The 20,990-nt window shown below is 41.7% G+C and overlaps 1 protein-coding gene across 1 annotated transcript; it reads right to left on the bottom strand.

Moving 5' to 3' along the window:
• Positions 1-639: 639 nt before the first annotated feature.
• On the bottom strand, positions 640-18,318 carry ABCB10 (ATP binding cassette subfamily B member 10). Its single transcript, XM_035108469.2, has 13 exons — positions 17,619-18,318; positions 15,640-15,840; positions 13,963-14,165; positions 13,106-13,240; positions 11,749-11,895; positions 10,357-10,492; positions 9,449-9,544; positions 7,542-7,751; positions 7,076-7,155; positions 6,616-6,796; positions 5,510-5,553; positions 4,234-4,268; positions 640-3,583 (listed from the first exon to the last, which is right to left on the bottom strand). Exons 1-13 carry the CDS (start codon positions 17,992-17,994, stop codon positions 3,322-3,324), a joined length of 2,106 nt encoding a protein of 701 aa, XP_034964360.2. The 5' UTR covers positions 17,995-18,318; the 3' UTR covers positions 640-3,321.
• Between the last annotated feature and the right edge of the window lie 2,672 nt (positions 18,319-20,990).

The following is a 20,990-nucleotide window of genomic DNA, read 5'->3' as shown; positions in this document are numbered from 1 at the left end:
CCGTTCTCTCAGTGATGTGCTTATGTTTTATGCCCCACATCTTCATTCCTAAAACTTAAGTTTGCATGGCAAGTAGCAAAACAAATCAGAAGGATGTGGGAGCATTTAGCGGGTGGGGATTGAAACGTAATTTTAATCTATTTTAGCATTTTAATTTGTGCATGTTTTAAAGTACAGTTGTGATTTCTCCACCTTGATTTTACTGTATTTTACAATCAAGCCTTGTACAGAATTTATGCAATAAATAAAGACAAGTTAAAAGACTGCAGAAGAGGGAATACCAAGAATCAAGGAATAGGGGTGAAGAAATGTTGGGTGACTTAGAGAGAGGTAGCAGATTCACTCTAAAATACCATTGTAAGGGCCTGTGCTAGTGCCTCTTTTCTTTTTAAAATAAAAGCACTCCTAATTTGACATTCTGGATAGAACTACAAATTATGGAAGACACTGATGTTAACAAAAAATGGCATTTCTCTATTGGGTTCACCCCCGTAGCATGTTGTATCACATACCCTGTAATGTCATAATGTTCTGGGTTTGCTTAATGGAAGAAATTTAAGTGATGTGGAGCTGGGGTGGAGCCACACAACTCTTTGGTAGCCCCTTGGAAATGTGTAGTTCTACCCCGAGAGGATAAAAATAATGATCCAAAAATGCATGGTATCATTAGAAAGCAAGATAAGTTACATAAAACCACAGCTCTATTACATGGTTTACCAATGTATTTTAATCCATAATAGAAAATATTACTGAGAAGCAGATACTGGTAGTGTTGAAAAACAAATATCAAAGAATGTAGGGGGAAAACCTTATTTTTAAATTGAAGTCAGGTATACAGAAGATAGACAAACAACTGTCAAATGCTTTACTTAATTATCAAACTTACATCCAGAGACCCCTGAATTACAGATAGTAATAGCTATACAGTATAGTTGTTTGCAGTTCTAGGAGGCTGTGCTCGTGTTCCATTGTTAAAACCTGCATGAAATGAACTTTGAAGTTACAAAACCATACACTGCACACTACTCCTAAGTTAAGGACATTTGAAGGTAAACAATTCCCATCTTCCCCGACCACTGGTCCTGTTAGCTAGGGATCATGGGAGTTGTAGGCCAAAACATCTGGAGGGCCACAGTTTGGGGATGCCTGACATAGAACTTTGTCAAAGACTCTTACAGTACATTAGACCAAAGGTTTGTTAAAAACTCTTCTGTTCAAAAGTTGAAATATGCACCCACCAATGCATTACCGGTAAGTTATAAACCAAGAAGTGAGTTAACTGACAGTTCAATTATGTTTCACCAGTGTGTGATGTACAGGTGAAACTCGGGAAATTAGAATATCGTCGAAAAGTGCATTTATTTCAGTAATGCAATTTTTTATTTTTTATTTTTCTTTTAATTTTTACAAATGCTTTCTTTTGGAAATTCCACAGTAATAAAACAAATAGTTACAATAATACAAAAATAAATATCGCTATTACATTTCATTAATTACATTCCATTTGTAACTGACCCGCCTAACGACAAATAATTACAACAAATAAAGGCTTGACATATCTTGCTTTGCATGTCATGCATCTATCTCATATATTAGTTTCACCTTTTAAGTTGCGTTACTGAAATAAATGCACTTTTTGACGATATTCTAATTTTCCGAGTCTCACCTGTATACAATTTTATGTAATCTGATAAAATTTGCAAAGTTAGAAAGAGGACTGTTTACTAGTATTTTAATAATACATATAGTTAAAAATCAAAGAAGTCAATTCCTATGCTTTTGTTTATTTTTTTGTAGTTTTTAGAATGCATAGTATTATTAATCTTGTTCTCTTTACGCTGATAATCTAAGGCTGCAAGTCTAATCCCATTTACCTTGGAATATGTCCAATTGAATTCAATAAGGTTTACAACTGAGTAAATATAGCTTTCCTCATGAAAGTTTCCAATATTTAACCCACACCTAGGCATAAACATGTTTGCTAAGTCATACCCATTTTATGTTTTATGACATATTTCCAGTTTTGATTCAAAATAATTGATGGTGGGTAATAGTAAAGTGGCTATGACTGCAATCCCGTGTACAGTAAACTGGTTTTATTTATTTATACAGTTTTATTCTGTGTGACTTAAACATATCTTTATAAACACATGAACAAATGAAGCTGCCTTATATGAAATGAGCCAACATTAAGATACTTTTGGACCAGGTGAATACTCTCCCACCCCGGATCTTTTTGGTGCCACGTGAATGCTTCCCTGCCCTGGACTATTTTGAATGGTTTTTATGGGGGTGGGGCACTTTGGAACATATAATGTACACTGGGTTTTAAATGCTGCTTGTTCTGCTTTTTAAGCAAGTGACAGAATGATTTTTAGGGTGCAATCCTAAAGTGGAAGAGAGATTACAAAGGCAATTTAAAATGTCATCCGGTGTGTTGGCATCAAAGTAACAGGATAGAACTGAAAACAGAGGAATGTTCTGTATTCCTAATCAGTTACTAGCCTCAGGATTTAATTGGGAAGAGTGAAAGTTTTAGATACACTCAAGAACATGTCTAAATTCTGCCTGTGGGGCAAATATCCTATTAAAAAAACCCTAAACAGGTCAGGGTGGAATTTCTGCCTTCCCCATTTTGTTGGCCTTTTGACCCCCATCAGTTCTAGCCAGGATGACCAATGGCTAGGGATGACAGGAGTTTTAGTCCAAAAACATATGGAAAGCCACAGGTCCCCCATCTCTGTCATAGGTCTCTGTCTTCCAGCCCAACTAGTAGCAGCTTTTCTACTAAATGTCTTTCTATGATTCCCCCTTCGGCCTCCTGTGCCACATCTTATGCTGTACCAGAGGCTCCTCCAACTCTCCGGAACAAATTTGGAGGATGCAAGGGTCAATGGTGGGAACAAGGAATTGGTGAAACTTTCCCTCTGCTCTGATCCTCTGTGTTCAATGAATGGACCTCTGTTTCCAACCCCATAACTTAAAAAAAAAAAACATAACTAAATGTAGTTTTAATTTCCAACAATGGGAAAATCAGTGTGCTGCCATAACCTAAAACCAATGAACATCCATATTATAGTCATCAATAAAAATACAAAGAAATTACAACCTGAAAACAACTCAGTATTGGGTATCTTCATAATATAGTTAGTAGTTCTGAATAAAAAGTTTAGCACAATCAAGTTTAAAAATATTTGAAACAAGCTGAAAAATATATATAACATTTATTGTACATAAACTGAAACATAATTTAAAATTCTTGGAAATGTGGTACATTTCGATTCCTTATACTCTTTCATAATTTTTAAAAATATTTTTCTTTCAGGATTTCACATTTAATGCAAAACTTTCAGGAGTCTGGATAAGAGACTGTTTCTTCATTAGTTTGCTGAAAAGTCCATCTGGGTTTGCAAGCAGTGTTTCATGCTTTCCACACTCAATAATTCTACCTTGGTCAAGAACTGCAACAGAATTAGCATTCTGAATGGTGGACAGACGATGAGCAATAATGAGGACAGTTCTCCCTTCCATGAGCCGATCTAGTGCTTCTTGGACAAGATACTCATTTTCAGCATCCAAAGCACTAATTCAAGAATAGATTGAAGGGAAAAGATGTGATATATTCCACTACTACACTCTGAGGGCTATTTTTTTTTAGTACAGACTAGTTGTCTAACCAGCTTGCTTTTGTTTCATTTAAAAATCTGCCATAAATACGCTTAAAATATTGTTATTTCACAAAGTCCACATTCTGTGGACAAAATAATATCCCATTATTTATTGGAAAAGATAATCTTAACCCATTTTGTCTTCAGCAACACACACCACCTTTTGACAGATCAGTTCCTACTGAAATTTAATTAAACATGTTCATTTTTAATCAAATTTATATTTAATCAAGTTTCAAAAGACAAGGACACATCCAAATGGGAGCTTCCCAGTTTAACAGGAGAGAAGGAAGTGTCCCAGAAAGAAAGACAGTTCCTTTCATTGTACAACTGAGCACAGCTTATCCTGTACTGATTTTTGTGCTCTCCTGGTCTGGACTTGCTGAAGCATTCCACAGATGTGGTCAGAAACTGTTGGGAACATCAAGTCACAGTTCCTTCCAAACTGCTTTGAAGGAAAATACATGGCCTGCTCTGGCATAAGGTGAGTAGTACAGTATAGAAGTATTAAAAGGTCAGTAGTAAAGAAGAAATTATCACTTCTGGGGGGAAATGTTTTACTTACCTTGTTGCTTCATCAAGAAGAAGAATTTTTGGATTCTACAGAACAAAATGAACTTGATTTTATTTTGGCAGTTTTTTAGTTGAAGATTGTGTTAATGTACATACATTGGAAAAATAACTGGAACATTAGGGAGAATACTTCAGATCTCTTCCTCTATATAGGTGGAAAGCAACTATGAGGCCACCTTTATTAACAATGAACTTATCAGTGGTTTCTGGTGGAATTGTTTGCGTCTTCCATATATTCTTCATGTAATTGGAGCAGCAAGCTTAGCTGCTTCATAGCTATGCTTATGTAGCAAACATAGATATGAAGCAGCTAAGTTTGCTGCTCCAATTACGTGAAGAATATATGGATGAAGCAAAGAAAAGCAGCATGGCAATGTCATTCTATGCAAAAATTTGAAATTCATTGGAGAGTTGACATAAGCAATACATATTTACATATAAGTATGAAATGGAGTAAACATGGTAGCTTTTAATATGCACTACTAGATTATTAAGATTCCTCTAAACTAAAGCACAATTGCAAAAATGGCAATGCATTAGTACTCACCACTAAAACAACCAAAATGTTTTATCACATACCAGAAAAAAGAGATTTTTCTATGTAGAGCCTGGAGTTTGTATCTAACTAAATTAAGAGCTGTTACCAACAAACGGGAAGGCAATTTACATTTTTTTAAGTAACCTGCAAGCTAACTCTTAAAAGTGCTAAGCAAAGGTACTACACCTTTGACACCCTAATCAAAATTACTACCGTATCTTCCCAGAGAGAAAATGCTGCTCCTGGAAGAGCAAGCTATTCCAGACAGACCAGACCGACCTGTAGGTTTCAGACGGAAAAGTAAAGTAGGACAATTTGACTCTATAGTAAGCATCATATAACGCCACAACTGTAACACATTTCCTATTCCTACCGTACTACCTCAGTTAAGAAAAATCTGTTTGACACATACAGTCATACCTCATGTTACGTCCGCTGCGGGTTATGTCCTTTTGGGTTGCGCTCCAGGCCAAACCCGGAAGTACTGGAACGGGTTACGTCCGGGTTCGGCGCATGTGCAGAAGTGCTAAATCGCGCTTTGCGCATGCACAGAAGTGCCAAATCACAACCCGCGCACGTGCAGACATGCAGGTGCGGGTTGCAAACGTTGCAGGTTGTGAACGTGCATCCCACATGGATCACATTCGCAAGCCGAGCGTCCACTGTATGTTTTCCCTTGTTCCTCTTTCAAGATATGGATATGAGAAAAGCCAATTGGTTTCTGTCTTACCTTGAGAAGAGCTCGAGCAATTGCAATCCGTTGCTTCTGTCCACCTGTTAAAAAATGTAACTTTTTTAAAAAAATCCTGTTTTTTTCTCTTTATGGAAATTCTTAGTTAAATGCAGGAGGATTAATTGCTCTCCACTAATTCTGCAAGGAGGACTACATTTTAAAGCTTTCCAGAGGAGTAGCTGTATGAGTGAGTTGCAGCAAAACAACAGTCTTGGGACACCTTAGAGCAGGTGTCAGCAAACTTTTTCAGCAGGGAGCCGGTCCACTGTCCCTCAGACCTTGTGGGGGGCCAGACTATTTTTTTTGGGGGGGGGGTGAACAAATTCCTATGCCCCACAAATAACCCAGAGATGCATTTTAAATAAAAGCACACATTCTACTCATGTAAAAACATGCCGATTCCTGGACCATCCGTGGGCCAGATTTAGAAGGTGATTAGGCTGGATCCGGCCCCCGGGCCTTAGTTTGCCTATCCATGCCTTAGAGCAGTGATGGCCAAACTTGGCCCTTCAGCTGTTTGGGGACTACAATTCCCATCATCCCTGACAACTGGCCCTGATAGCTAGGGATGATGGGAGTTGTAGTCCCAAAACATCACTGCCTTAGAAACTAGCAAATTTATAAAAGCATAAGTTTGGGGGGCTAGGGTTCACATCGTCATTTAATGTAAGTGAATCATAGAGTTGGAAGGATCATCTAGCCCAACTCCCTGCATTGCAGGAATATGCAGCTGTCCTTTAAGGGGATTGAACCTGCAACCTTGGCATGATCAGCACTATGCTCTAACCAACTAAGCTATCCTGCTGTAATAATAATTCATTTCTTTGTTTATAATATAGTGCTATCCTAATTTGCAGGTTAGATAAAGGGAGACTTGTAAACAGTCAGGTCAAAGAGAATAGAATGCATAAAATACAGACAGTGGCCTGGTTTGTCACGCTAAACCAAATTATCAGTCAGTGCAAATGTATAAGCATGTGGGCCCATGGAGAAGAGACCATGGCCTCTTTGCTCCTCCCTGGGATATTAACAAAATTTAAATTATATTTTAAAAGCACATATACTGTATTACACAATGCATTTTGAAAAGTTCGAAGTCATACCTGAAAGAAGAACACCCTTCTCCCCCACTAAAGTGTGGAATCCGTTTGGAAAGTTTTGGATAAAACTAGCAGCGTTTGCTATCTCAGCAACTCTCTCAATTTCTTCAGTAGTTACTGTAGAAGGGTCCTCTGCACCATAGGCAATGTTTTCAGCAATAGAGCATGAGAACAGAACTGGTTCCTAACGTGTAAAACACAACATTTTCATATGAGATTTTTTTTTATCTGAAGTCTTAATATTTTCTACCAATTGCAGTGGTTAAACATTTTGTACGGCAGTGAATCGATTCCTTCTATAGGAATATAGAAGGAAGTATCCCTATACTCTATAGGAATATAGAAGGAGTGTTCTCAGGCTTTTGTCCAAAGCTTAGAATGGAGCATTGCAGTAAGAACCTTCCTTTCACAAGGAGTGCAAGAATTGGATAAATATACAAAGAATCACTGCTTCTCTTCTTACCTGGCTTACTGTTCCGATTCTATTCCTGAACCAGAGTGGATTTAACTGACGAACATCAACACCATCAACAGTGATGCTTCCTTGAACAAGAGATGGTTGTTAGATAATATTCTAGGAACAGAGGGAGAAATAGGAGACTCAGGAGAATGAGAAATAATAGCAGAGGGAATGCTTAAGTGCCACAGAGGTTACTGTATAGCCTTCTTGGCAATTTTACCCTGAATGGAACTGTCTCCTCGTGTCGCCTACTAAAATCACATTTATTTGCCTATGCTTTGGAAGACTTGGATAAGGTTGCTCTGGATCTTAATAATTTGTAATAGTCTGAAGACCCAGGGGGCTGCCACCTTGCTGAAGCAAAGCAGACTCTGCATATTGTGAACAGGAGACCAGCATTTTTGCATTCTATTCTGAATGCAAAACTGCATCTAACACAATTGCTGACCTTGTATACCCTCATTCTTACCTGAGATTGGATCATAAAGCCTAAGCAGGAGAGAGACAACAGTCGATTTGCCAGAGCCACTTGGGCCAACCAATGCCATTACAGAGCCCGATGGGATGCTAAGGGTAAAGTCCTGAAAAATCAATGCTTCTGGACGAGCTGGATATGCAAATTGGATATTTCTGAACTCCAGAGCACCTTTGAATGCATCCTGGTTTAATACCATTCCCTCTTAAAAAAAAACAAACAACAACAACAACAATTAAAATTGCAGTAATATAAACACATTTATGACTGAAGAGGAACCCAATATTTGTGCAAGTAAGATGCATCTATGTGCATTACATTCAGTTGTGCCATCAAAAAAATCAAAATAAGGGGCACAGGTTATCTGCTGTGACTCTTCTTAAGAGTTATACAGATTTGCTCATTTTTAAATGTTATCTATAAGGCAACCTGGATCAGTCTGATCATAGAGGAATTGGGCACGAGCCTTAGCTGTGTTCTTTCTGGGAATTAAGTACCTTAGCAATCGCACACTCTAAAAATCCCCAGTGGCTTATTCTGCTTATGGCCTAGCTGGACTAGGTACCGGTAGTTAGTCCCACTTTCTCCCAAGGGAATAGCAGCACCAATAGCAGCACCAAAGACAGAGAATGGGTCATATAATAGGGACAGAACTTGGTGAAGAGCTGGGCTGATATGTTTAGTTCATTCTTCTCATATATTTGGAGGGACGAGAGACAATATACACATAAGGGATGGGTGGGGGAAATGCCTTCAAATTTCGTGTGTGGGTGTGTGTGGCTTCCCTTACTATAAACACAACATGGACTGGTCATGTGCGGGTGCCTGATGATCATCTTCCAAAGCAACTACTCTATTCCGAATTTAAAAATGGAAAGCGTAATGCTGGCGGTCAGCAAAAGAGGTTTAAACACTGTCTCAAGGCAAATCTAAAAAAATGTAGTATAAAGACCGACAACTGGGAAACACTGGCCTGCGAGCGCTCCAGTTGGAGAACAGCCTTTACCAAAGGTGTCATGGGCTTTGAAGACACTCGATCCCAGGAAGCAAGGGAGAAACGTGCTAAGAGGAAGGCACACTTGTTAAATCCACACCGTGATCAACTCCCGCCTGGAAACCAATGTCCCCACTGTGGAAGGATGTGTGGATCCAGAATTGGTCTCCACAGTCACTTACGGACCCATTGTTAAAACAGTGTTTATGGAAGACAATCTTACTCGGATACGAGTGATCGCCAAAGAAGAAGAAACACAACATAGCTAAGGATATTCTGGTTTTTTTTTACCTTTTTGAAAAGGGTCTCACTGATCACAGTTGGCAAGACTCTTGCATGTTTTCCTATTGTATATCCTCTTTCCATCTGTGCCAGATCCCTATGGAAACACATAGTGTTGTTTCTATGGGGATGTGCCACAGGCAGGAAGAGAAAACATGGCTAGAAAATTTAAGGGTTTTGCAGGCTGCAGTCAGAAGCCAGTAAGGCTTTTTTTAAAGTGCGAAACACAGAAGAAAGCCTCAGACACCTTGTCTTAGAGTAAGGAAAGCACACACACATTTTAATGCTGTATTGTTTTTAACACTCGATTGGGAGCCGCCCAGAGTGGCTGGGGAAACTCAGCCAGATGAGTGGGGTATAAATAATAAATTGTGGAGGGAATTTCAGTCCACCCCTAAATGGAACAAACACACAAAGGGAAAAAGGACCATACAGAGTCAGGCTTGAGGTAATCAGCAACATCCCTGGCAAATCACAGAATTGCAGAGTTGCAAGAGACCCGCGGGTCATCTATATATATACCTGAAAACCAGCCCTGATGGGAAATTCTGCTGTAAGATGGCGTTCCGGGTTAGGGAGCTAACACCACAGCTTAAACATTTATGAAACAGAGAACCTACCGTACCATTAAAAGGAAGTTGTGGCTTTCGATCCATAAGTTCCCACAGACGCCCTCCTGCACCTAATCCTTTCATTAGCTCCGAATAGAAAGAGCTTAAACCTAAACAAGAAAAAGTATTGTTATGTACAAACAGGAACATGCAGGACAGGTAGTTTGTTATGAAATAGATTGGCATAACCTCCATGCCTGAATCCTTATTCTAACTGCTTCATGACTGCTCAGCCTGAAAAACAAGTTTTGCATGTTTGACAGAATAAACTCTGCCAACCCACTTCTAAATAGCTAGCATGTACACCTAAATAAAATTGAAATCTAAGACTAGGGTATTCTTGGCAGAGAGTAGTCATTCTGCAAGGGCACTGCTTTTCCCTCTCTTTTGAAGAAGGTAAACACACCCCAGCACTGGAAAACTATTTTTTCCTTTTAAGTAAAGTTAACTATACTTTAAAGAACCTTTCAAAAGAACCACCCTGCTGGATCAGGCCAAGGGTCCATCTAGCAGGACATGAGAGCAACTGTTGCTATCTCCCAGCAGTTGGTGTGTAGTAACATACTCTGTCTGATCCTGGAGGTTGCATATAGTTAACATGACTAGTAGTCCTTGACAGACATATTCTCCATGGATTTGTCTCAACTGGTGGCCACCACCATGTTTTGTAGCAGCAAAGTTCCATAAATTACTTGTGTGCTATGGAAAGAAGTACTTTCCTTTGTCTTTCTTGAATTTCCTGCCAATAAGTTCCATTGGATAACCCCAAGTTCTGGTATGATGAGGGATAAACCCACTTTACCCACTTCCTTAACACCATGAATGATTTTATAAACACTTACCATGTCTCTACTTCTAAACTGAATCTTGACTATAATATTTCTAACTCATTCTTTTTAAGCATATATTTTATGATCCATACCTCCAATGCTTATGCCAACCCAGAAGGCGTACATTAAGAAAGAGGACAGTTCACCAATAGTCATGTGGGCACTGCTCATCAGTAATCCTCCTTTGTACAGAACAGAGAGCACAATCAAATTCCCAGATAGCCCAGTCTGAAAAAGAAAAAGTAACATATCTTCCAAGATAATCCAAACCTTCATAGCAGCATCTTCTGAAATTATCTCATGTTTGAGAACATTTATCTAAAATCTTAAAATAAAGTCATTTATTTGAAAAAAGCATCCTTGGTACCCATATTGCCAAAATTAAAAGAGTGAAGACATCAATTCTTTCATCACATTCTTCTAAAAGAATCAACTGGACACGTGAAGGGTAGTCAAAATACACATGACAGAAGCAAATTGGAGAAGCACATTCAGTACATGAAGTCTATTATGTTTGGAGTGCATCTTTAGGACTGCAACTATTATCTTCAGTACTCCCAAACTTTTCAGAAGGTCTCCAAAGAAAGCCAAATAAATCTTAATTTTGAGTCAAAGGAGCCCCTGCGCTAGCAGAAGGCACTTCCACTCATGCAAAGAAATCCCCCCCCCCTGGCAGTTCTATGTCTATTCTTCTTGAAGTTGTTGGGACCTGTTGCAGGAAGAGTTTGGTGTGAAGGACCAAGATCAGTGGTAGAGCATCTACCTTGCACAGAGAAGGTCCAACATGTCTCCTGACAAGCCTCAGAAAAGCTCCTGCCTGAAATCCTGGAGAGTTGCTGCCAGTCAGTGCAGGAAGCACAGAGTTAGATGGACCAATTGTCTGGCTCACAAGGCAGCTTATGATCCAATCCACTGCCTGCTCTACCCACCCTGGGATTACATCTTCTCTTATCAGAAAGGAAAACATAACCCATGTAAATGTCTTCAACCAATTTTCTTAGGAAATATATCCGTAGTCCCTGTTTACATTATACGAACAAGGAAGCTCACAATAGGCAGAAGGGTAGTTTAAAGGGGAAATGCTGCCATACTCATGCAGCATATACCCTGAATTTCCACTGAATGCGCTCTGATATCCACTCCCCCCCCCAGTGTTCCTATTAAAATCAGGGTCAATTGAAAATTCTCTGGAGCAGCTAGTGGCAGAGGTCTCCAAGAAGTGCCTTGGTCACAGTTAATGCTAACAAGGAAGGAAAGCTTCTGTAAACAGAACAGAACAAAACAAAAAAGTGATACATGGCCTGAGGTGCAACTCCCAGCTAGATGTGTAAATAATTTTCTGTAGGGGCGTTGTGATACGCTATTTACAGATGGAAAATCCGATAATGAAGGTGCCTATATCAAAGCAACAGTGTAAATATACAAGAGAAACCCAGGGACATTACAGAAACATTGTGGATTCCTCACCTTCTTCATATACTTACTGCTCCAAAGAATCCTGCTCGAGCTAACGCTTCCTTTTTGGCTAACTGTAACACATGATCAACTTTGCTCCTGTATTTCTCCATTTCTTTCAATTCTTGCCCAAAAGCTCGAACTGTTCTTAAATTTCCAATCCGTTCTTCTGCTAACTGCAGTTAACATTTAAAATATATAGATATAATCCAGGAGGCTTGAATTTCATGTGCCCCAAACCAACATACAATCGTAAATGTGATCCCTCTAATTCCGTGTTTCCCAACAGGGGGGGCAATTTGATTTTTAAGGGGGGGGCAATTCGAGAATGAGTTATTAACAGTGAATGGCCTTTTAGGCTTCCTCCACATGAATACGAGTTGGCTTTTTGAATAGTAAGAATTATATGTCACGGGGGGAGGGGGCATCAGGATTTTAGAGATGCTTAGGTGGGGCATGGCCAAAAAAAGGTTGGGAACCATTGCTCTAATTGCTTTTAAGTACTAGACGCACTAGCCGTATGCTAGAAGCATTTAGCATGTGATGTCGTGGTTTAAAAGACATACCTGAACTTTTGCCTCTTCGTGTTCCTGTGTAAAAGGGAGCTGGAACATAGTCTAAGGCTAAGCCCCAGTACTATATGGGGCTTGGGGAAAAGCACTGTAGCACAGGCCACAGAGGGCAGTTATACAGTGGCCTAGTTCATATTAAACTATAGTTTAAAATATGTTAACAAGAACAAGCAGTGAGCTTACCCCCCTGCTCAATAGTGCCTGCTTTGCTCCTCCTCTGTTTCTGTCTTTGCCATCCCAGGAGGGAAGCAAACCAGAGGCTGGTTTTGCATTATGTGTGAACCAGCACTGATAGTTTCTCTCCAAACAAGCCACAAATATAGGTGTCAAATGAGCCAAGCAGGCACTACTGAGCAGTATCCCCCCAGCATGCTGCTTGTTCTTATTAAGCCACCCTTTATTTTCAACTATGGTTTAACATGGCACCTGAAACAGGCCAATAACACAAGGTCAGTGCAGATCCATCCACACAAAATGCTGATGCAGGCCTCCATTTGTTAAACCTTGTTAAGAGACAATATATACAAACCCTACCATGACACCTACAAAGAAAAGTTACATAGAAAACTGTTGTATACCATAATAAGAAAAAAGGACTTCACTCTCAGTTGAAAAGGGGAATAGAAAGCTTGCAACATCCCTGTTGCTTCATCTTCCACAATCCATGCCTGATGTTACCTCATTTTCCTTAACTGAACCTTTATCAAGAGACAGCTGAGAACTAGTGGGAAATTGCTGAATAATGGCAAAGTGCAGAGTGATATAACCTCAACACTAACTTTCAGTATTTTTATTTTAACATGTAGTAACTGACCTGTGTTGATGCTGCAAGGGAATCCTGTGTCATTCTAGTCAGTTTTCGTAAATATCTTCCATAAATAACAGCCACAAAAGCCAGAGGTGGCACCACACTCAGAACAAATGTGGCAAGATTGGGAGACACAAAAAACTAGAAGGAAAAGAAGTAACCTTGAATCAATATTTTAGTACAATTAAATAGACACTGCTAGATCTATAAATTAAAGGCATGTTAACACAATGAGATTTCCTTTTAACAAGCAAGATGGGGAGCAACTGAAGGGAAATATTTCAATCCCTGCTGTTCAGGGATACATTTGGAGCCGTACTGCAACTGTTATCATTCACTACAGGCAAATGACTCAAACCCCACCCAAGTTGCATGATCCATTTGCATCACAAGTCACAATAGAAAGTAGAATTACCCAACAAACAAACAAATATATCACCAGATATATTTAAAGGCATTCTTAGTACAGTGGTGCCTCGCTTAAAGAATGCCCTGCTTAACGAAACTTCTGCTTAACGAAAGGTTTTTTCTAGTGGAGGTTGCCTCGCTAGACGAATTCGTTTTACGAAAAATTCGTCTAGTGAATCACGGTTTCCCATAGGAATGCATTGAAATTAATGTGTTCCTATGGGCAAAAAAAATTCAATGCATTCCTATGGGATTCTCTAGATGAATTTTTCATTATAAGAAAAGACCCGTGGAACAAATTAAATTCGTCTAGCGAGGCACCACTGTATATGTATCCTGTATCAAACAAAACAGCTTCACAGGTGGACTCCTGATCTTTGCAACCTCAACCTAAACATCCTGAGCCGGCAGAATACACACACAGAGAGAGACAGAGAAAGAAATAAGAAACATACCATCATCCCAACTGCAACTGAAGCCTGAGCACCAGCTCTTAGCCCATCAGAAAGGTTTTCAGTGACTGAACGACCCAAGAGTGCCGTGTCTGATGATAAGCGATTAATCAGCTCTCCAGTGCTGGTTTTGTCAAAAAAAGCTACTTCTTGTTTCAAGAGAGAGGAAAACATTGTTGCTCTCAGCCGTTTCACAATTCTTTGTCCTAGAAGGGTCAAGAAGTATGACAATTCACTGAAAAGAATTCACATATAAAGAATAAATTGGCAACTTCACTAATTGCAAGTTATTTTGCAACAGATCTTGTATCATAAATGAGGAGAGACAGAATGGTGTGCTCGTGTGTGTGCATATAGGGAGAATGGAGGATATGGGTTGTATTGTTTGCTATTGTTAAATATTTGGATCAGAAATTAATACCGTATTCAATTATAAGATGAAGTAGTTTTTGCATAACTTAGGAGAAGAAACTTATCTTTAGGCAGAGAAAGGCAATTCATACTATTACAATGTTTCAAAGAAATTTAATTGTGCATTTCAGAGTACAGTGATACCTCGGTTTAAGTACACAATTGGTTCCAGAAGTCTGTACTTAACCTGAAGCGTACTTAACCTGAAGCGAACTTTCCCATTGAAAGTAATGGAAAGCAGATTAATCCGTTCCAGATGGGTCCGTGGAGAACTTATTGAAAGTACTCAAACCAAAGCGTACTTAAACCGAGGTATGACTATACTGTATATTGTGAAAAGCAAAGGTAGTTCTATTGACCCATGCGGGGGGGGGACCGGGGACCTCCACAATCTATACAGTGGTACCTCGGTTTATGAACACAATTGGTTCCGGAAGTCTGTTCATAAACTGAAGCGTTCATAAACTGAAGCGAACTTTCCCATTGAAAGTAATGGAAAGTGGATTAATCCGTTCCAGACGGTCCGCGGAGTAACCGTTCATAAACTGAAGCGAACTTTCCCATTGAAAGTAATGGAAAGTGGATTAATCCGTTCCAGACGGGTCCGCGGAGTACTTAAACTGAAGCGTTCATAAACTGAAACATGGGTGTAATTGGTTCCGGAAGTCTGTTCATAAACTGAAGCGTTCATAAACTGAAGCGAACTTTCCCATTGAAAGTAATGGAAAGTGAATTAATCCGTTCCAGATGGGTCCGCGGCGTTCATAAACCGAAAATTCATAAACCGAGGTGTTCATAAACCGAGGTTCCACTGTAGTTGGGCAAACCCTTTATTGGCACCAACAAAAAGTCTGTGGATCCATCAATGGCCCTGCTCTGCTCCCACCCTACATATGCCCTGTTTGGAGGCCTTACATTGGCTGCTTCCAAACCACCAATGGGCCGGCTTGGATGAAACCAGGGAAACCAGGGAAGGGAGACCTCCGACTGTTCCTAACCCCTTCCAGTGGAGGTTAGCATGCTTCCAGACTGGATGTTGTCCAACAGCTGTTTTTCATACCCTGGAGTATATACATTTTCAGTTTGTATAATAGGAAAGGAACCCAGAGACCAAAGGGTGGGGAATCTGTGGCCCTCCAAATGTTTCTGGCTTACAACTCCCACCATCCCTAACCACTGGCTTTTAAATATGCAACTATTAGTCTGGAGCTACTTTCAGCCACTTGTTCCATTTTCCAGAAGATCATTTTAGGTATCCATTCCAATTACCTGCAATCTGCATGAGGTAGACACGGATTGCATTGGCAGCAGCACCACATAAAAATATTCCACTCAGCAAGGCACAGAGATTGGTTAGGTTGTCAGCAAGTTCACCAGTGGGATTTGTGTAGATGACATCAATTACTTTCCCCAAGAAAAAAGGGGCAGACATTGTGATGACACTGGAAACTGTCAGAAAGCCAACAGCAGCTGGGGGAAAATATAAGCCGTTTAATAAATGGGAAAAAATGATGCAAGGATTATAAAATTAACATTTTATAAAATACTTCAGCTTCTTATATTTTAGCAGTCTAACTGGAGAATTCTTAGTATCAAGAACATAAGAAGTGCCCTGTTGGATCAGACCAATTGCTCATCTAATCTAGCATCCTGTTCTCACAGTGGCCAACCAAATGCCTGTGGGAAACCCTAGCACAAGACCCCTCCCATCTCCTGGAGTTTCCAGAAACTGGTACTCGGAAGCATTCTGCCCACAATAAACATGGATACTTTGTGAAATACTTATATGAGACATCAGCTTAACATCAGGCGCATTTCACAGTACCTAATTTAAAGGGAATCTGTACAGCAGATATAAATTAAGATAAAGCGGCCTTTGAAAGGGTCTCCTCACAGTTAACCCTGATGGACCATAGCTAATCCAGGATAACATGTAACAACATGTCACTGCATGATATAATCACTCAGGCTACACAGTATGATGTTGCCCTGACACTCATGGCCAGTCTTTGGTAATATGGCACCCTGAGCAAGGACAACATTTTGCACCCCCTCAACTTTGAGTAGGTACCCGTATAAATACGTATAGGTTGCTGCTGTTGCTGCTATTGTTCCCCCTCGGCTTGGCACCCTGTGGTGGGGAACTGCCCGTACCACCCTAAATCCATGCTGCTCACACTGAAGGTGGGGAGAGGCAATACTGAACAATGTCGCTGCCTAGACAACAGGGCCAACATTCTCTGCCTTCCTACAGCATATTGCATAGTACATTGCCCACTTGGAATACTTGGCAAAACTTCTGCATTGATCCAATTTTTGTAGCGTGCATTTTTGCATCACCACTTGGGACAGAATATGGACACACAGAAGTGTGTTCCACTAAAAGTAATGCAGTATTCAGATGTTCATCCCGTGGCACACTATATTTTTAAAGCATATTCAAAACACATTATTTCCCCCAAGGAATACTGTGCACTGTAGTTTACCCCTCACAGAGTTCCCCGCCTCCTTTTGCAAAGCGTCCCAAACTACAGCATCTGGAACCTTTGAGGAACAGAACTTTTGCATGCGCTCTAAAGGCATCATGCGTTTCTTCTTCTTCTTTGGCGATCACTTCCATAAACACGGTTTTAACAGTGAGTCCGTAAGTGACTGTGGAGGCCAATTTTGGATCCACACGTCCTTCCACAGCAGCCATGGTGGAAGACAGAGAATGAGGACAGCTCGCTGTTGTAGGCTGGGCAGCTAATATAAAAGTGGATCACACAGCTTCCTGCATTTCTGGACTCTCCCTGGGCGCATGGCTAGAGGGGCTGTCCTGATGCGCTCCTGCACGTCAAAATTTACCACCACATCCATGTGGATGTGTCAGAAAGGCAAGGAGAACATAAGTGTAGGACCTGTAGAGGAGGGAATAAAGATTAAGCGCCAGAAGTCCAGCGTTTGGGAGAGATAAAAAAGCTGCATAGAGTCAGTTCTCTATGGTGGGCATTTGTGGGGTGGAGCAAAGGTGCAACCAGGGGGGGTAGAAAAGAACGACCTGGGGGGGGGAGCATTTTCTCAGCTCTCAGCCATTTAGTGGGTGGAGGCCAATGAAGTGGGAGAAAAAGAGAAAACAGAAACGGAAGAGCCAACGAAGCCTGGCAGGACATGGTAGTAGTAGTACCACGGTGCGCCCTTGGCTCCCCAGAGCCCTCCGGGAGGCAAGCAGGGAGACGGTCTCGGGGCAGCAAAGGAGGAGGAGGTACCTGTCAGTCTCCAGCGCTCGGGATATGCCAAGGCCAGGAGCCTCTTGGCGTCCGAGACCTCGGCGGCGGCGGGCTCGGCAGCCGGGGGCAGCGCGGCTCCCGGGGGGTCGCCCGCCTTCTTCCGCGAGGTCCCCGCCGAGGCCGCCCACGAGGACGCGGCGGAGCGGGAAGCGGCTGGCCGCGAGCGCAGAGAGCCGAGCGAAGGAGCGGCAGCGTCCCGCCACCTGCCCGCCGAGGGTGACGCGGCCCATCCGCCGCCGGCAGCCGCCTCTGCACCTCCGAAAGAAGCCGGAGCCCAGGGCCAGCAGTGCAGGCGCCGACGCCGCTGTTGGCGCCACAGCAGCAGCAGGGGGAGGCGGGGAACCAAGCCTGCCATGGAGCAAATGGCCGGTGGCCGCGCGGAGGTGGCGGTTGCTTGCTGCTGCTTCTTCCTTGCTGCGGCCCCCGGCGGGAGAGAGCAAAGCAGCGCCTCACAGGCTGCGCCGCCGGCGCTGCCCCATAGAGCGCGGCCCGCCTAAACGGGGCCCAGCCCGGCCCCTCCTGCTTCTGCGAAGCGCTGATAAGGCTCTCAGCTGAGGCGGCCTCCGACCATCCCCAGCCGGCAGAAGCGACCCGCCCGAGCAATCGCGGCGTCCGGAGGCGCCCTCTACCGCTCGCGGCCCGGACCAGGGCGTAGAGGCCGCCGCCTCCACCGCCGCCCGTCCAGCCTGTGCCGGGAGGACAGGGAGCCTCCCCGAGAAGCCCGCCCCATGATCGCCTCGCTGATAACGAAAACGGAAAAACACCACCACCCGATCACTCGGCCAAGTTTTCAGTTAAGGTTCCTGAAACTAAAAAAAAAAGCTTATTGGAACATAGGCAGGGTGTTGCTCTCCCCGGAACTACACACTAAACCATGTTTTGGACTTGGGGCTACAAGCCTAGGCGTACACTGGGAGTGAAAGTCTCCAGGGAATAAAACTGATCTGCACGGTTGTTGCTATTTACACACACACCTAATTTGAGGAGGGTTTATTGGTTTGTGATTTTTTTCTTGTTTTTATTAAGTATTTTACTTTTCAGTGAACGTGGTAAGCATACATGGGTTGTTAAAGCCAAGGGGTTTCCAGTCACTGTGTACAACGTCCAGGTAAGTCTGTGTCTAAGGTGAGGTTCTTTTTTAGGAATGTCCTGTCATTTTGGCTCAAATCCTCAACTCAGCCATATGGCTCACTCTGGGCGATGATCTTGGGCCAACCACTACTACTAAGCCTACCCTATTTGGTGGGTTTGTTGTGAAAACACCAGTAGTAGCATAAGTGGATGATGGGTCCATGTATGCTGCATTGAATTCCTTGCAGAAAAAGTGATATATAAATGTGGTAAATAAATTTATCTGTTTGGTACAGTGATACCTCAGTTCTCGAATGTAATCCGTTCTGGAAGACCGTTCTAGTTCCGAAATGTTCAAGAACCGAAAACTCAATGCGGAAGCCTCAATTCAATTGAGAAAATGGAAAAACACGCAGTGGAAGCTGTTCGACTTCCAAGGCACGTTCAAAAACAGAAGCATTTACTTACGGGTTTTCAGGGTTCGGGTTATGAAACATTTGTCAACAGAGACGTTCAGTAACTGAGGTACCACTGTATATAACTTGTTCAGTGTTCTGAAGCCTGCAACCTAAGAACTGGCTGATTAATTCAGATCAATACAGAAGATTCATAGAATTGTAAAGTTGAAAGGGCCCCTGAGGGCCATGTAGTCCAACCCCCTGCAATGCAGGAATCTCAACTAAAGCATCTATGACAGATGCCCATCCAACCCCTATTTAAACACCTTCAAAGGAGGAGAGTCTATCACCTTCTGGGGGAGTCGGTTCCACTGTCAAACAGCTCTTACAGTAAGAAAGTTCTCCCTGGTGTTTAGTCAGAATCTCCTTTCTTGTAACCTGAATCCGTTGGTTCGGGTCCTAAACTCTAGAGCAGGAGAAAAGCTTGCTCCATCTTCCATGAGACAGCCCTTTCAATATTTGAAGATGGCTATCGTATCTTCTCTCAGTCTCTTCTTATCCAGGCTCTTATTCAGTTATTCCTCAGTTCAGTACTTAAGGCTGGTGAGTTACAGGAATTGCCATTTTGACAGTCCATTTTTATCCATGTTTATTGGGAAGCGAGGTATGCAGAGGATTGCAGCCCTCAGAGTACAGGAGCCTCCTGTCAAAGTATGAAACGGGTATCTGGGCCCACTTCTGAACCTAAAGCCTTGGGCAGGCTTCACCAACCTGGTCCCCTCCAGATGTTTTGGACTACAACTCCTCAGTTCCAGCCAGCCCCTAGGCAATCTAAAAAAAGAGTGGAAATCAATTAAAGAGAAGCATACAGTAGGCTCAAGTTAACCTTCATCCCCTGCTTTTGTGAACTTTTCAGAAACATCTGTCTAGTTACTGTTAGAAACAGGATGCTAACTAAATGGCCGCTCTGTTTGAGACAGCTGGGCTGTCATATTTTGAAGATTTTATACAGCCTCTGTTTTAGGCTAGCCCTTCCTTTCTAAAACTCCCAGTCTTCTCTGATCTCTACTAGCAAGTTCCCAGAACGAACATTTCTAAGGCTATTTCTTGGTGCTATTAGGAGAAGAAAGGATTTCCAGTGTATAAACTGGGTTCATTGTAGAGAAGACAATCATTAAATTTCAAAGACAAATAGAGAACCACAGAGCCTAACTTTATATAAAAATAAAAAAATGATTGCATTCTTTGCATGCACCGTTACTTATTTCTGATAAATTCTAGTGTTAAGCAGCATTGTCCATTTTTTTTGTGGGGGGAGGCAGATGGCATGATTATTTCAAAACACTGCAGCAAAGGTGTACTTCTAATTCTGCCTGTTTTCTTTGAATTTTATATATGTTCCTCTGTATGCCTGCACCCCTCTCATTCTATGCATGGAAAATTCATTCAACTAGAATCAGGAATCAGAAATGCTCTTAGAGCCTTTACTCCTTGTTAGTGCGTTCTTGTGTGTGCTTCCCCCTTTGGAATAGTAAGATGCAGCCAACTGATAATTCAAATAAAGAAATCACAACCCTGTTGAAGCTGGAAAAGGGAGGTCTTAATTCAAAGCATCTGGACAGGAAGGGACAAACCAAAAATCTGGCACATCTCCCTTTTCTTTCTGAAATATTGCCAATATCATGGTAATAAAGGGTAAGGCCTATGGAAGAAAGCACTAGATTAGGCTCCACTGATTAAAAATCCCCCGCTAGTCTACAGTATTATAATTGAGATACTGTATAACTTTGAATACAATTCTAGCAGCTTCCCCCTTCGATGGTGTTATGGATGATATTTTCTGGACTCCATAAATTATTTCAATGTGCTGTTTGTCTTCTGA

Source organism: Zootoca vivipara, chromosome 3, assembly GCF_963506605.1.
Source record: "Zootoca vivipara chromosome 3, rZooViv1.1, whole genome shotgun sequence".
Classification (NCBI taxonomy): Eukaryota; Metazoa; Chordata; class Lepidosauria; order Squamata; family Lacertidae; genus Zootoca; species Zootoca vivipara.
The sequence above is the reverse complement of the archived record's forward strand: the minus strand, read 5'-3'. Positions and strand labels throughout refer to the sequence as shown.

Bases quoted from the DNA above. Each gene is read 5' to 3' on its own strand.
- ABCB10 (XM_035108469.2), bottom strand. From the start codon at position 17,994: ATGGCAGGCTTGGTTCCCCGCCTCCCCCTGCTGCTGCTGTGGCGCCAA. The intron at 13,241-13,962 runs GTATGTTTCTTA...TTTTCCTTCTAG, and splicing joins CAGTTGCAGTTGGGATGATG to TTTTTTGTGTCTCCCAATCT. The intron at 10,493-11,748 runs GTAAGTATATGA...TTTCTTTTTCAG, and splicing joins GAGCAGGATTCTTTGGAGCA to ACTGGGCTATCTGGGAATTT.